General features: G+C 42.8%; 1 protein-coding gene across 5 annotated transcripts in view; it reads right to left on the reverse strand.

Moving 5' to 3' along the window:
* Positions 1–9595: 9595 nt before the first annotated feature.
* Positions 9596–14514, reverse strand: part of MYOT (myotilin) — a 546673-nt gene continuing 541754 nt past the window's right edge. For all 5 annotated transcript variants that reach the window (XM_069652618.1, XM_069652622.1, XM_069652620.1 and 2 more), the window contains 2 exons: positions 13297–13430; positions 9596–10762 (listed from right to left, as the gene is read on the reverse strand). In XM_069652618.1, the coding sequence (XP_069508719.1) occupies positions 10599–10762; positions 13297–13430 (298 nt within the window). In that variant the 3' untranslated portion in view covers positions 9596–10598. The remainder of the gene's footprint in view (positions 10763–13296; positions 13431–14514) is intronic.

Consider the following 14514-nt stretch of genomic DNA (forward strand, 5'->3'; position numbering starts at 1 on the left):
AAAAACTAAAGACAGAGAGAAACTCAGACGCATGCAAAGCGTGCCAGGAAACCAAGGTCGTATTGGCGGAAATAGACCAACAGTGGATAGAATTAATGAAAAAAGGAACAGGGTATCCTGCTCAGAAAGGTCAAGATTAGCTACAGAAAGCAGATGGCTGGCATAATTAAATCAAATATACAAATTGAACGATGAATAAGATGATTTCACAGTGTCTGAATCACGTGACCAGCCAAGCGAGCAGATATGAAACTTTCACAACTACGCGTGGCCTTGTGCCATGCACAGATAACTTCATTTTTCCAGACCAAGAAGCAGTCTCGAGGCCAACCACAAATAAATCATTGACACATGACCACTGAGGTGATGATTCATAATAACACTAATTGGAGGAAAGGTAGGGGTGCAGACAAGCCCCCTGCACCTGGCCGGCTATTCTGCACACTGCTAAGCTAGTGTAAAAGTATGAGTGGGGTTGTTACCAACCCAATCATAGAGGACCAAGTAATCTAGGGTCCTATAGTGAGTAGAACCAATGAGACGTCGTACTTTTAGTGACGTTTACAGTAGCCATTTTGAAGGTAGGGCTTAGATGCCCCACCTGACAGTGTTTGTCCAATCCCCTTACTCGGTTATCATATACATATATAGTACCTATATTGAAGTAACCTTCCTAGAACCAGTAGAATTGCATGCAACATTTTAAGCATTACATGTCAGTGATGACAAGTTTTTAGTATAAAAGATGTGTTTTTTATGAAGTTTGTTGGAGTGGTGAAGCGAGAAGGAAGATGGAGCGATTGCTGATATTCATGAACTCCCCGTTTTTTGTACTTGTCATTAAATGGACTCCCTTTGCCAAACCATTGAGTTGTTATTAGTGATTTTATTAATACTAGAGTATTAATCTGCATCCCCATCCATCTCACAGGTGCTGCTACTCATCTTAAATTGCTATTGGGCAACCCCCAGCTTTATGGGCCGGTTGGGGTCCTAGTGCACACTCTTGTTCAGAAGAGAATTGCCTGGCATTTCAGTGTTGGACTGCCCTTGGGAAGGACAAAGACTGATTTGTAGTGGACATTTCTCTTCTGTGAAGGGACGGTGAGCTAAAGACTCTGATTGAGACCCAAACCCGGGATATAGGCCGGTAGACAGAAACTCCCAGAACCCCCTAACTTGAGCATTATCCATCCAACATAGCTGAATATGGGCTTGACACTACATGTGAGGGATGTGGTCAGGAGTACGTTCACTGTGTTGCCCTAGAGGTGGGTGTGTACTGAGCTATTCAATACCCATTGTGTTGTTGAAGGTGTGTGTGTGTGTGTGTTGGATCCAAAGAATGTTTGAGCTGCTGCTCCTGCTTAATGATGCTGTGCTGTTGATTGTGGGAATGGCTTTGCTTTCCAGCGTGGCATATTAACAGTCTATTTCTGGCAATGGATCTCCAGTAAAAAACAAAATGTGACCCCTCTGATTTAGAAATCTCCCCATTAGCTTTTGGGCCCCAGTGTCAAACATAAGTCATGCTTTCATATTAAAGACTCTCCTCCCACCTTGGTAGCAGTGCGGTGCTGAGATCACCTATGCCAGGGACATCTTATTTGTTATTCATGCTGGATGCCTGCTTCTCATTGCAAAAGCGATGTGATAATGGTGTCGTTATAGTGAATCCAACATCCACATTATTACTTGTGATAAAGTGTGCATACGCAAAAAGTTGTACAGTCCCACAGTAGGAACTGCTAATATGCACATCAACTTCAGAGGACAATTCTATAAGCAAGGCTGAAAAGTACCAGAATGTTTTATAATTAAACTTTCAGAGGAATTATCTGAAAAACCTATGCAATATAGTCAATTTATTTGAAAATATGTACTGTAAATCATTTGGATTTCAAAATTGTTTTGGGGCCAGGTGAAATAAAGAGTTATCGCTCCTGCTAAAAATATATCTTAATAGGGGGGATTCATTCTCCTTAATAGGGGGACGCATTCAGCGTGTTTAGGCTTTTGCCACTTACTGACAGATATTGACACGAGACACGTTTGCGATATCTCCAGCTGACCATGGTCATGGAACCCCTATCAGGATGGCAAGCACACAAACCACTAAGCGATATCAGTGCTTTAGGGAATGTGGCCTAAAAGTACAAAGTTAGAAACCCTGCCAACAAACATGCTGCTTTGAATAATCGCTAGCTGGCAGATAGTGATGCCAGTGTGCTGTACAGGACACATTCCCTCGGGCCGATCGCTCGACACCTTAAGGATATGCAAGCTCCTGGCTCCATCTCCACCACTGGAGATGACATCTGAGAAGCAAGGCCTGCAGTGCAACTTTACCTACTCCAATTGAACCTTTCAATGAGTGGGTCATATTTCTACTAGGGGGATCATCACATCGGACTGTAATGCAGAGCCATAAAGGAAGAAATGAAAAGGGGTGGAAGGAGAAGTCAGGCTACTGTTTATAATTGGTACAGCAAGGGCATTTACAGACATCTACAATAAACAGAGACATATTGTAGAGGAGCAGACGTATATATCCACAGGAGATCCTACCCCCCTACCTCTCCTGTATTGGAGCCATGGGTCTATGCCCTGTCTAGCACCAGCGAGTGTATTGAAGCCTGTATCCATTAAGAAGACCATATCAAATGCACCCTTGAGTTGATGGCAGCCTGCAGGAGGAACTCCCTGAAGGAATATGAGAAAGGGCTAAGAAAACGAACTGATGACGTCATATGAAAGTGTGCATGACGTCCTGAAATTCTGAACGAAGACGAAGAATGAAGTAAACAATCGAGTGAAACTTAAAGTGTAAAAGAAGAACATTACAAGGTAAAACGTGCTGCCGAAATCAGAAGTAAAAGAATACTCTGCAAGGCCACGTACAAAGAGAATTTCATGGCAGAAGGCATGGGTGATGAAAGATGTTGGGCTAAGCTAATTGGGTGGTATAAGAATACTCTGCAAGGCTAAGTACAAAGGGAATTTCATGGCAGAAGGCATGGGTGATGAAAGATGTTGGACTAAGCTAATTGGGTGGTAGGGCAGCTTCAAATCGTATCTGCTTGCACCTGTGTCTTGGCTTATGTGCTGCTAATTGAACCAAATGTTCCAGACATGGCAAAAGCGTGTCAAACCAATTGTATTAGTCCATATAATGAAGGACCTTATTGCTCGAGAAACCAATGAAACACTGTGCAACTGATTTGTCTTAATATGACATGTTTGAAGACGAAGTCATGAGTTGTCCACCTGATATCGGACAGCCAATAACAAACCTAGCTCCTATATGATTGTATATATAGATGTGTCCTTTAACCAATACCAACCCTTGATAGGTTTGCAACTATTGCCACACACCATTATGTCATTCTGATGCATAAAGAAGGCTATAGATCATTAAAAACAATGCTCTCGTAGAAGCCCTGGACCTGAGTGTTAGGGAGAATTCTCATTTTATGGCTAATTTCCCTTACCTATAGAGACCCCAGCAGCTTTGCTGGATTTGAAGGGTTTGTTTCTTTTTACCTGCTAAGAGTGAGACTCTTTTTCCCACTCTTAGGCATTTTTTTGTGTTTAATTCCTATGGGATTTGCTCTCACCCATAGGAACCATCTTTATTCACATGTGTTACACCGCACCCTCAGTGCAGTGACACAGGGGTGCCGGAGCGACCCCCAAACATAGTAGTCAGTCCCAGGGTATGGAGTCTGTCTCCCAGGGCATGTAAAGTTCCCATTGACTTTACTAGTCAAATCTACCAACTTAACCAGTCCAACCCATCTTACTTTGGAGGTACTGGAAAGGGTTAATAGTTTTTCCCTTGGGTTCATTTTCGAGGGGGTATCTTAAAGTCCCGCTCCCTAAAGTTTCTGGCTGGTGGCAGTGGTTACTACCAACAATATTCAACCACAAATATTTTCCTATGGGATTTTCCCATTGTTCGAGGCTAACACTTTTACTGACAGCCTCTAATATACTGCTGGTTTATTTTATTATTAACTTTACTCCGGTAGGTTTTATTTGCCAGAACTTTAATATAACTTCTTTCTCGTGTCTTACTCTAAACTCCTAACCCAGGTCGGGGATCCTTTGTTCGCTCTTTTGGAGGGCTTCTGCCAAGAAGCCCTCCTTTCGATGTCTCTGAGTCTGGGCTGGGTCTGTTGTTTGGGAGGGGGAGTAGAACCCCTGGACAGAGTTGCCGCAGCAACTCAGGTCGCACTCTAACCTGATAGGCTGGAGGGTCCCCCGCCACGAAGACTACTCCACTGTGTGAGTGACAGCTAGGCTGTATGAATGGGTCTCTTTCTGCATAAATGCAGGGTCATGAGCACTGGAAGGGCAAGACGTCGCCACTGGAACTACGGAACCGAAGGGGAGAGAAGCCACAGACATCTTCAGCATCTACACTACCGGTGAAGCCCTGCTGGATCGTCTCACCACTTTTCTTCCACAAGACGAGAGGATATCTTCATCGAAAGAGCCTTCTTCCCTTGAGCTGGTGGGAACAACCAGTTCACCCATCGCTCCTCCGGACCTGCCTTGGTCGAATCGACAGTGCCCAGCACTTAGAGACCGGATAGCCAGGCAGCTATCGACCCGGACCGCGATTAAAAGGAGCGTAACTTTTAAACTTTGTTTGGCAGCACCGTGGCTGGTTTCATCCCTGGGTAGTGCAGTGACTCGAACCTTCCTCCACGACGAGAGCCTCTCTTCCTCTGCTGGACCCCTCAATCTGCAGGAACTACCAGGAACAACCGCCACCGCAGGAGCCACTTCTTCACGTTTAAGGTACATTGTTCCGCCAGTCCTCCCTTTCCCCGTGGTAGCCCTAAAGGTGTTTTAAATCCTTTTTCTACTTGTTGGGTTGGCCGCCCTATCTCTTAACATTGTCTTTCACCTCGCATCTACCTTTTCAATATTCTTTTACCAAAGACTTGACTGCAGCTACAAGAACATTTTTTCTTCTAGGCTCTTGGTCCTGTACCACTGACTCTGGCTCAGGCCTATTAACTCTGGCTGATTTGTTAGATCTGCTCACAAATGTGTTGATGCACCTGAATCTTCTAAACCCCTCTTCCTTCCTACTGGTTTAACTTGTGGAGTGCCATTTTGCTCAGTTTTCATTCACTTATCTTTCTGCTAAAGTGTTACTGTGCATTACTTGTTCACAAAACTTCAGGGAAGTGTTGCTAGGGGGTGTCTGAAGATATTTCGGTTTAACTTGTGCTTTCCCTCCCTTTTGTTAAATTAATAGAGTGCCATTTATAGTTGGTTTTCACTGTGCCGTTTTGCTCAGTTTTCACTCTACCGCAAACTTGTCTACAATTGAATAGGAAGTTGTATATACTTTTTCTTGACTGAACTTAACTTACTTTATCAACTGTGATTGATGTGTTGAACTAGATGTGTATAAAATAAATATATATTCTCTTTTTGATACAAAGCTTTGGTCAGTGTTTCCTTGTTCCATAGTACTGTGATACCTATTGTGTAAACCCTGAATACTGCTCATCTCCCTCTTGAGATAAGTCTGACTGCTCAGCCACAGCTACCAACTAAATCTTTGTGGTACAGACTGATACCAAAGGGGATTTATTGCTCTCACCTGTAGTCCTAATCTGGTGTAGTGCTCCCTAAGGGAACTGCACTGGATTCTGCCTAACACTGTGGGATGTTTTTACCCATGCATCCAAGCCCTGCCAGAGAACTGTGCATTACTGGCATTGAAAACATCATGATGGCCAGAACTCCTCAGAAAATGCACAGGGAAAACATGAAAAATAGGTTGCCATCCATTTTTGCCTCTGTTAATATTAATACAAGAGACCATTGCCAGGGCCTATCCTTTGGTTAAACACAGAGAAAAAACCAGTGCAAAGAAATTTGGTGCTGTTCAAAATCCGAAATGCATTAATTCAAGACAGCTCCCAAAAAGGGGTGCAGTACTGGCGCTCGACACTAACTGGCGCTAGCGGTCTAAACTCTGACAGGAGGCCTGTCTTTCAGGAGCTGACAAGGAACCTGAGTTATCTGGAAACTTCAAAGCCTTGCTGGTTAATGAGAATTCCTAACACATACTGTTCACAGGCCTGGTTGCATTCTGCTGCCCCCACCAAAAGGAGATCACACCTCTCTGAATCAGGGGAGGAGTACCTGGGACTGCAGGAAAACATAACAATGAACTTTCCTTGGCTCAGGCAAATGCTAAATCAGGGGTCATAAATGGCTTCCTCTTGGAAGGAAATGGGAGGGGCGCTGCCCCTGTGAGCCAGCTGAGCTTGGAGGCGAGGACAGACAGAAATTCCCCCATGTGCTTTGGAACTTAAACCACACCCCTCTGGACCAGAGCATAATTTTAGAAAGATGGATAATTCATAGTAGATAATCGTCAAAATTATATCAATAATATCATTATTCCTGTGATTTTTCTGTGCACATTTTAAGAGGTGTTAGGACTCTGTGGTATGTTGAGGGGGGTAGCAGCGGAAAATAAGGTATTAATCCATATGTCTGTATGTTAAAAATCTGACACTTCATCATCTGATGCCCATATTCCTTGCGCACATTTGTGTAAATTCTGGAAAAGTTTAGAGGTTGTGTTCTGGATGAAAAGGGCAGAATCCTGTCAGAAGTAGACACAACATCTTACAAAGACAGGGATCGGATGGTTTGGTGCTACAGAAAATATGTTAACTGGACATATAATATTAGAAAAATTGTACATAGATAAATACGCATTTGGATCAAAAATAGATTTGTGTGCAAAGTGACAAGGGGAGGATCCTCTGACCCATAAACATACCTCATCACAATGACACTCCATTTCCTTCCCCCAATCAAGGGAGAGAGGAGAACTTGGCCAATGATAAGTTGTGAGGGGCAGGCTTAGTTATGCCCACGCACACACCCATTTTCAAAAGACATAAAAAGAGCCACTGAGACCCAGGAAGGGACACTCACTTCCCACTTCAAACTGATTTCCTGCGAAGCGCTTTGCCAGAAGACTCCAGAACCAGAACTTAGAATCCAGACTTCAAATCCAGAAGACTCCAGAACCAGAACTTAGAATCCAGACTTCAGAACTTGCAGCAGAGAGGCCTAGTCCAAAAGCTGAATCCTTCTCAGCAGGCCTCAGAATCCAGCCACCTAACCAAACTATTCAACAGCCGGGCGAGCTGTTTGATTCTGGCTAGAACCCAGAAAGCAGAGCTGCATCCAGACCGCCGTGCAGTGCCGATAGAAGAGCAGACCCAGACCAGACTGCTGTGCAGTGCCAGAACTTTTGCCAGAACAAGAGATCCAGACCAGCAGAGCAGATAGAACCGCAGCTAAACCTGTTGACCAGATCTCTGACGAGGCCCATTCCTTCCAAAATTAGGAGTGAGTATCCAGCCAGAACTGTGCATAGTCATCTCTTAGTCTAGAATAATCTAATTCAAACCATGTCCACCGATTTAGAACTGCATCATGAAAATTGTGTGTTCATTCTGTGATTTCAAACCTGTGAAAGTGTCATTTGCCATTCTGAATCATTATTTCATTTCTGAAAATCTACCTCCACAAAATCGTCTGTATCTTTTGAACCGCGTGTGCTAGGAACGAGATTTAACTTTCATTTTAAAGCTAGGACCCTCACCTTTCCAATGAGCCAACTTCCTACTCCTTATAGTTTTAGTGTAATCGCGCTCGACACACTCGGAAAAAGTGCCGCGAATTTCAATTTGAATCAAATTTCTCCACCTGTCAAAATCGCTGTCTTTTGTTTGCAACTGCTGAAATCCGTTTTCAACCTGATAATCCCTCATGAATCACTGATAGTGTTGACCTGAACCAATCCCAAGTAGCTATCACCTACCCTGAATCTCCTATAGGGAATTAAAATCATTTTAGCACATTTACACTTCTTTGCAAATCACATTTAAAGTATTTTTGCCTGTGTTTTAAAAGCATACCGGTTGCTCTAAGCTTGCTAGGGGGGAACTGAATTGGTATTGCATTCAATTGTATTCCTGAAAATCGTGTGCTCCCCTTCCATCTCCTTATATTGCATAGGGGGGGAGTGAATTGTCAAAAGAAAAAGTGATAAAATTATCTATTGTGGAAACCATCTCAGTTTATTTCTGTGCTGCATTCTCTTCCATCATTGCATTTCCTTGAAACCATAAAAGCATTCTCAGCTATTTTATCCTCTCTATACCAACTCCTAAGTAATTAACAAAGTGTGCTAGTGTAATATTATCCATTGTTGATCCCTGTCATATTCATAAGTGTGCTATTGAATATTAATTTATTTATAAAAGTGTGATATATATCTTGTTTAATTTTTCAATAAATCTTTTAATTTGCAAAACAAACCTACTTCTTGGCTCAGTGAGGTCGGGGGATTCCAAGAGAGGGGCGTTATATAAGGGTTTATCATCCAGATCTATGAACTTGTCATAAAGATATATAAATAAGGGCTTCCCTTGGGCATCCCAGAGTAGGCACTGACTTAGTTGGAGTACTGAATTGAAGTCACTTAACAACACTGAACACATCTGACCATATCTCTGAGCTAAGGCTCTCAGTCCACTAGCTCCCCATCTGGGAAAGAAAACAATTTAAAATCCTCTCGCCTGCACACAGGTGCCTGCCGAACAAAGCCCCAATCCACCTTGCCCAGAGGATCAAGAAATACTCACCAGACCACTCAGATCCTCCCAACAGCCAGCAACTACTCACCTTCAAATTCATATGGAAACATGCAGGCGGCTCAAGTTTCCACACTGTCGTAGCTAACCTCTGGAACAATCTCCCACTACATTTATGCTCTGAGACGTCCTACAAACTCTTCAGAAAAAATAAAATAAAGACTCACTTGTTTAACTAATCAGCCTCTTGCACTGGCTTGAACTATACGTACCTATGCCAATGCACCTACCTATGAGGGCTTGGTGGGTTGCTATAAATGCTAAAATAAATAAATAAATGTAATTGTATTCTTGTGGAAATCACTGAGAACGAGCGTACGTCCATTGATGTTTGTTATAAACTCCCTGTTTTAGCCATCCTCTTGGGTTTGTCCGGTTATTTGGACTCAGACTTATTTTGGTGTAATCCCATCCAGTAACAGATGGACGTTCCAGGGCCATAAGCTCAATGTTAAACCCGCCAAACTAGTCAGCACGTTTGTAAAGAGGTTTTGCATCCTTTGGTTCCTCTACCAATGAGATTAGTTTGCGAGAAAAGCGGGCCCTTATAGCAAAGCCCCATTTCTAGAATGCACACTTTGTCAGCCAATTCTATCTCAGACCATCATTTCTTGAAAGGGAGATAATTCTGAAACGGGAAAAAGAAACTCTACAAACAAAGATAATAACAGCATTCCCACAAATGGCTACTCAGCCTTGTCTGTAACCTACCACCTGAGGCAGACCGGAGGATTCCATATCCTGATGTGGATATTGACATACAATTAATGAGGTTTTCTCTTCAAGGGCATGACAGGTTGCCTCTCTCCTCAATGTAAACTTATTGTAATGTTGTAAAGACGGTGAAGAGGAAGCCAGGTAGACAGCAATAATGATCAACACTTGAATGGAATATTTGAACGCCTTTATAGAGTTTAAAAAGCATTACTGTTTTCAATTTCTTTATCGTAGGTTTAGTAGCAGCTCAAACAGTTCATATCCAGGTACTGTGCAAATAAATGAAATATGCTGTTCAGAAAAATACAATTTCAAATACATTTAAACAATTTGTGACATCTTTAAAAATCGTGTTTAAAGGTAGTCATATGTTATTAATAGGTTTGTTGTATGGAAGTTTACATCTATTCTGACTGGTAGAACACTCATGGACAAGGTAACATTTTTGACTGCGACACAGTTGAAAACTCAAATCTCCAAAGTGGGTTCGGATAAAATGGGATGGAGCTGGGAAGGAAATGTCTTATTTTACAGCAATATCTATCTGCCAGGTACTTTGGAGGGTGAGAGGGGGGTGTTTTGAGACTGTGGTAACACATTTTCTTCTCTTGAAGAGGGTCATGTCATGCAGCAATGTGGCAATGGTGGATTTTATATGGCCTTTGACCTCTTTGAAACAATCAATGTCTAAGAAGGAATTTGTATTGTACAGGACGATATGAGTTATGGTAAATATGTGTAGAGTTTTGCTAAATTTTATTGGCTTAAGTCAAATGAATTTGCTAGGATGTCATGATGCAAGGGCTTACAAAGTCCCTGAGCCACGATGGCACGGAGAATTAGGAGCAGGTCTGGACAATATATTTCATGGATTTCAATCACTGTATAGTTGCTATATGGGTTCCTTGTCCCGTCGCCTACAATTCCTACATTAGGAGTTCTTGCTTGGCCTAGGCATACTAACAAAGGGCTTGAATACACAGTGTTACACCAGGAGAGCGGCAGACATGACTAGGGAGGACATCCTAAATACTGTGCTAAATAGAAGTACTGGGCCCACCACTACCAGCCATCACCAAGATCACACCATTGCAGTCTCCGTTCATTCTTTTGTAACCATATCAGCACATATAGTAGATCTTTCCTTCCGCCTTTCTCGTGATTGCATTACGCTTAAAGCTCTTCACTTTCATAGACTCCAGGGTATGAGGGCTGCGCTTGGTGAAAATCTGGCTCTGATTTCGCTGCCTGTGCTCTTCTCTCGAGGGTGGAATAAATGCTGAAAGTTGGTCGAACTTTTAAGGGTTTTGCTGCTGAAAGGTTGGCGTTCATCCGAGCTGCAATACAACAGAGAAACACTGTCAACTCAATTATTCATATATGTAATCCAGTGGTAGAAGTGTAGCAGTGGAACTGTGGCCCGCGCCAGGAGCAATGTGTAACACATTTTTCAAGGGTTGCACCCATGCTGCTTGACACAGCCAATTGAGTTTAATCAGATTTCAATTTAGCTGTAACTGCTATTGGGTGTTAAATTGGGGAAATGTGCTTTAAATTCACAGAGAACAGTTCCGGAAGGGGGAAAAAGGTTGAACAAAATAGCAGAACTGTTGATAGTAAAAGATAAAAGTAGTGTAACTCTGCTCCCGACCGTTCCAGCTCACTTCGACCACTGATGTAATCTCTTTTCCACATCAAATTTCGGGTACATTTTGAAAATTGGTTTAGATGAGGACATGTGATGTAGCTGGGTGACGGGCATTCATGAAACACGTGTTGGAAAAGCCAATAAGCATGTTAAACGTCGCAGGCAAACATGTTTGTCCTGTGGGGCTTTACACAAAATGTACCCTCTATTTCTGCAATCCATGCCTCCTAGCTTGTTCAGTGCATGATCGAATGGTGCTGATGACTGAATAGCAGGATCACAACGGTTTATATACGATGCTCCTAATCTCTTATGGCTGAATTCTTTAACCACACGAACGGTGGTAGCGAGAGACATGAGTACAAATAATAATGATCACAACCAAAACAAACCCAACGTAGTGTTGCACAACACCGGAAACCCCATCATTAAACCAAACAGCATGGAAACTAGATAAGGTTTTTTAAAAAAACATTAAACAACGGTCTGTCCCCCAACTTTAAATAATCATTTCACTCGTTTCTTCAAAATGGCTGCTACTACGACAGAGCGTTCACCATGACACACATGTTGTGCCGTATGGGGCAGAGTATCAAAGGTGGCGCGTATGGGGCTTCATTAGTGCAATCAGTCAAAATGCCAAAAGGCCTGTGATTGTTTTGCACAGTTTGCATTTTGCCATTCTTTCCGATTGGAGTGAAAGTAGGCACATTTTCTTTCATCTACCACACTTTTAAAACATATTTAATAAAACTATTTTTTTTGTACATATAAAAAAAGGTACCGAGTGGGATTATTGTCAGAGGAAAATAAGTTAAATGTCTTAAATAAATTCCTTACAATTTTTCAGTAAATTCTTTGGCAAAAAAAAGTTCCCAGGTAAGATTAATAGTTATAAAAATGATGTTTAACTTGTTACTTCTGCCAAAAAGTGGGTAATGGGGGTTTTCTTTCACATGGATATAATGGTTACATGACTTTTTTTCCAGTTCATTTGACCTCATTGCAATTAAATAGTGCTGGTGTGGGGTTAGGGTAGGATGAAGGAAATATTGACGGTGTTTAGGGGCATTCATATACAAGATATTGCAAAACAATTGTGAATTAAGGCTGAGAATGGCAAACACTTTATAGCCAATGCACAATACAAACGTTGAGGTATAAAAAGCATTTCTCACACTCTAGAGCAATGTCCATTACCCTGAGAACCTGGTGAGACCCGCCTGGTTCTTTGTTATTGCGCCCCAGGGTTCTTATAAAGGAAAGTGGTCAAGATGGTCTCGCTCATCATTGTCAAAGCCATACACATCGGATTGCCATATTGAAAACATACTGGACCAGATTCGCAAAACATTTTTGAAACAAAAGCGGACATACTCCAGCGCACCGCCTCACTTGAGCCAAAAAGGGATCAGCCCAATTCACGTAAGGCATCTAAACGAGCGAGTCTTAGATGCGCTTAGTCAGATGCCCTTTCCACCCCCGCAAATAAGGGCACATGTCTCGGCTTTTAAAAAGTGCATCCTGAATTCACAAACCGGATAGCTCAGCGGCAACGTGCTCGCCTTAGAAACAAGACGACACGAAGCAACACAAGTTCGATCCCCGGGTCCGCGGGTTATAAATACGCAACTAAGAGACGCATTCCTGTAACAGCGCCTCGATGCCCCCGGGCTGATTGAGCGCTTGAAAAATATAAATGAATAAATGCGCAGAAAGAATGGTCGTCCCCCTGTACATTTTGAAACAGGCGCAGGGGGAGGCGCAAATCATGACCGTGTAATAGCTAATGCTTTCATGGTGTTTTTTTATTTATTTTTAAGTGTGACTGCTGCGGTTTAGAACCCCGCTGTCACACTTGCATTTCCATCCCCTTAAAAAGGATGAACATTCTTTTCTTTAGCATTTATGGGCCCGTCTCTGTGAAAAGTGCTCCCAGTAACCACGTCCTTGCTGGGAGCCTGCCATACAATAGTGTCGGGAGCGAGCGCTTAACACTGATGTATGCAAGGTGCCACTGCCCAGCCCCTCGTGAAATGGGCAGGTCGCTTTTGAGAATAGGTGACCTGAACATTTCAGAAAGTAGCGCAAATGAAACAAGCCCCATCCCTGCGCTCCCTTCATTTGCGCTTCTATTTGAGGATCTGGCCCTTTGTGTCTTTGCCTGTTGAATCATTTGCAAGCAGTTTATTACGGCATCCTAGCCGGAACACTGGCACTTACTTCCAACGTCAATGCGTGCATGGCAGGTAGCTACTCCCGCCTGGTTTACCGCAGATATGGTATACCACCCGTCATCTTTCTTGTTCACGTTGTACATAATGAGGCAGATTTTACCATTGGAGTCCTGGAGCAACCTGAAACATGAAAGAAACAATTGAAGTGGCAAGAGACTGAAGAACACACATGTAGGCACAGACTACTGTGGTGTGCTGTACATCGTCTTGTTGTATTGTTTTTAATAGAATTCTAAAGTAAACATGTTTTCCCGGTTCCTCAGCTAATATATATCAGAATTACAATTGTTGTTCATTTCACAATACCTATGGGTATGTTCAAGAGCATAGTAAGCATAGTCATGAGAGATCATGGCGGCGGTGCCATTAAACCTGCCCTCAAGATTTCTAGACTTCAAGCACGCCAAGATGCATTCTTTGGTGCAGAGACTCGGGGCTTCCACCCTGCCGAAGGCTTAGAGGTTACAGAAAACTCCTTTATTAAAACATCTTGGTATTGCCTAAGAGTACACCTACAATGAAGAGCTGAAGCTGAATTACATTGGTCGGAACATTGCGAATAACCAATCTTATATTGGGTTCGGCTATGCAGCTCACACTCCCTTGAGAAGGCTAGAGCAGCTATCTTTGATGTCTTGGGACAAGAGGGTGGCCGCAGTTTGCCATGGTGTAGGCATATTAAATTATCATGGTCTGACCTAGGTTTAAAAAATTATTGGACCTCCCCAGAATCCATTAACAGTCGGTCTAAATCATTAATGGTAACCGAAAATCCGAATAGAGCAATTGAGGATACTATCACCCAGAACCTTAATCCTTCGACTGGTACTTCTCAATGGGATTGCAAACTATCACAAGGTTATGTAGCATACTTGGACTACGTCAAACCAAAAGCAGAGCCTGCACTTTTCCTGAAACTTAAATCTGACATTCTACCACTGGCCACCCGCACCTTTAAATGGGGACTTACGCTAACAGATTCCTCGGTTGTGTCCAACTGTGTTCCGCATCCCATCCATTGTATCTGATTGCCTGAAGTGGCATCACTATTCACCAACCAGTTCTTACGGTGTGATAGGTTAGTCTGGTCAGATGGCTAGTTAGGCTGCTTACAAGTACACATCAAAGCCATGCAACGGAGGGCCCAGTGTTGATCGCAACCTAGCGCTGAGCATAGGTGGTAGGCGGGCATGAGAGGGTTCTG

The sequence above is a fragment of the Ambystoma mexicanum genome, chromosome 3p (assembly GCF_040938575.1).
Source record: "Ambystoma mexicanum isolate Mex_15411 chromosome 3p, UKY_AmexF1_1, whole genome shotgun sequence".
Classification (NCBI taxonomy): domain Eukaryota; kingdom Metazoa; phylum Chordata; class Amphibia; order Caudata; family Ambystomatidae; genus Ambystoma; species Ambystoma mexicanum.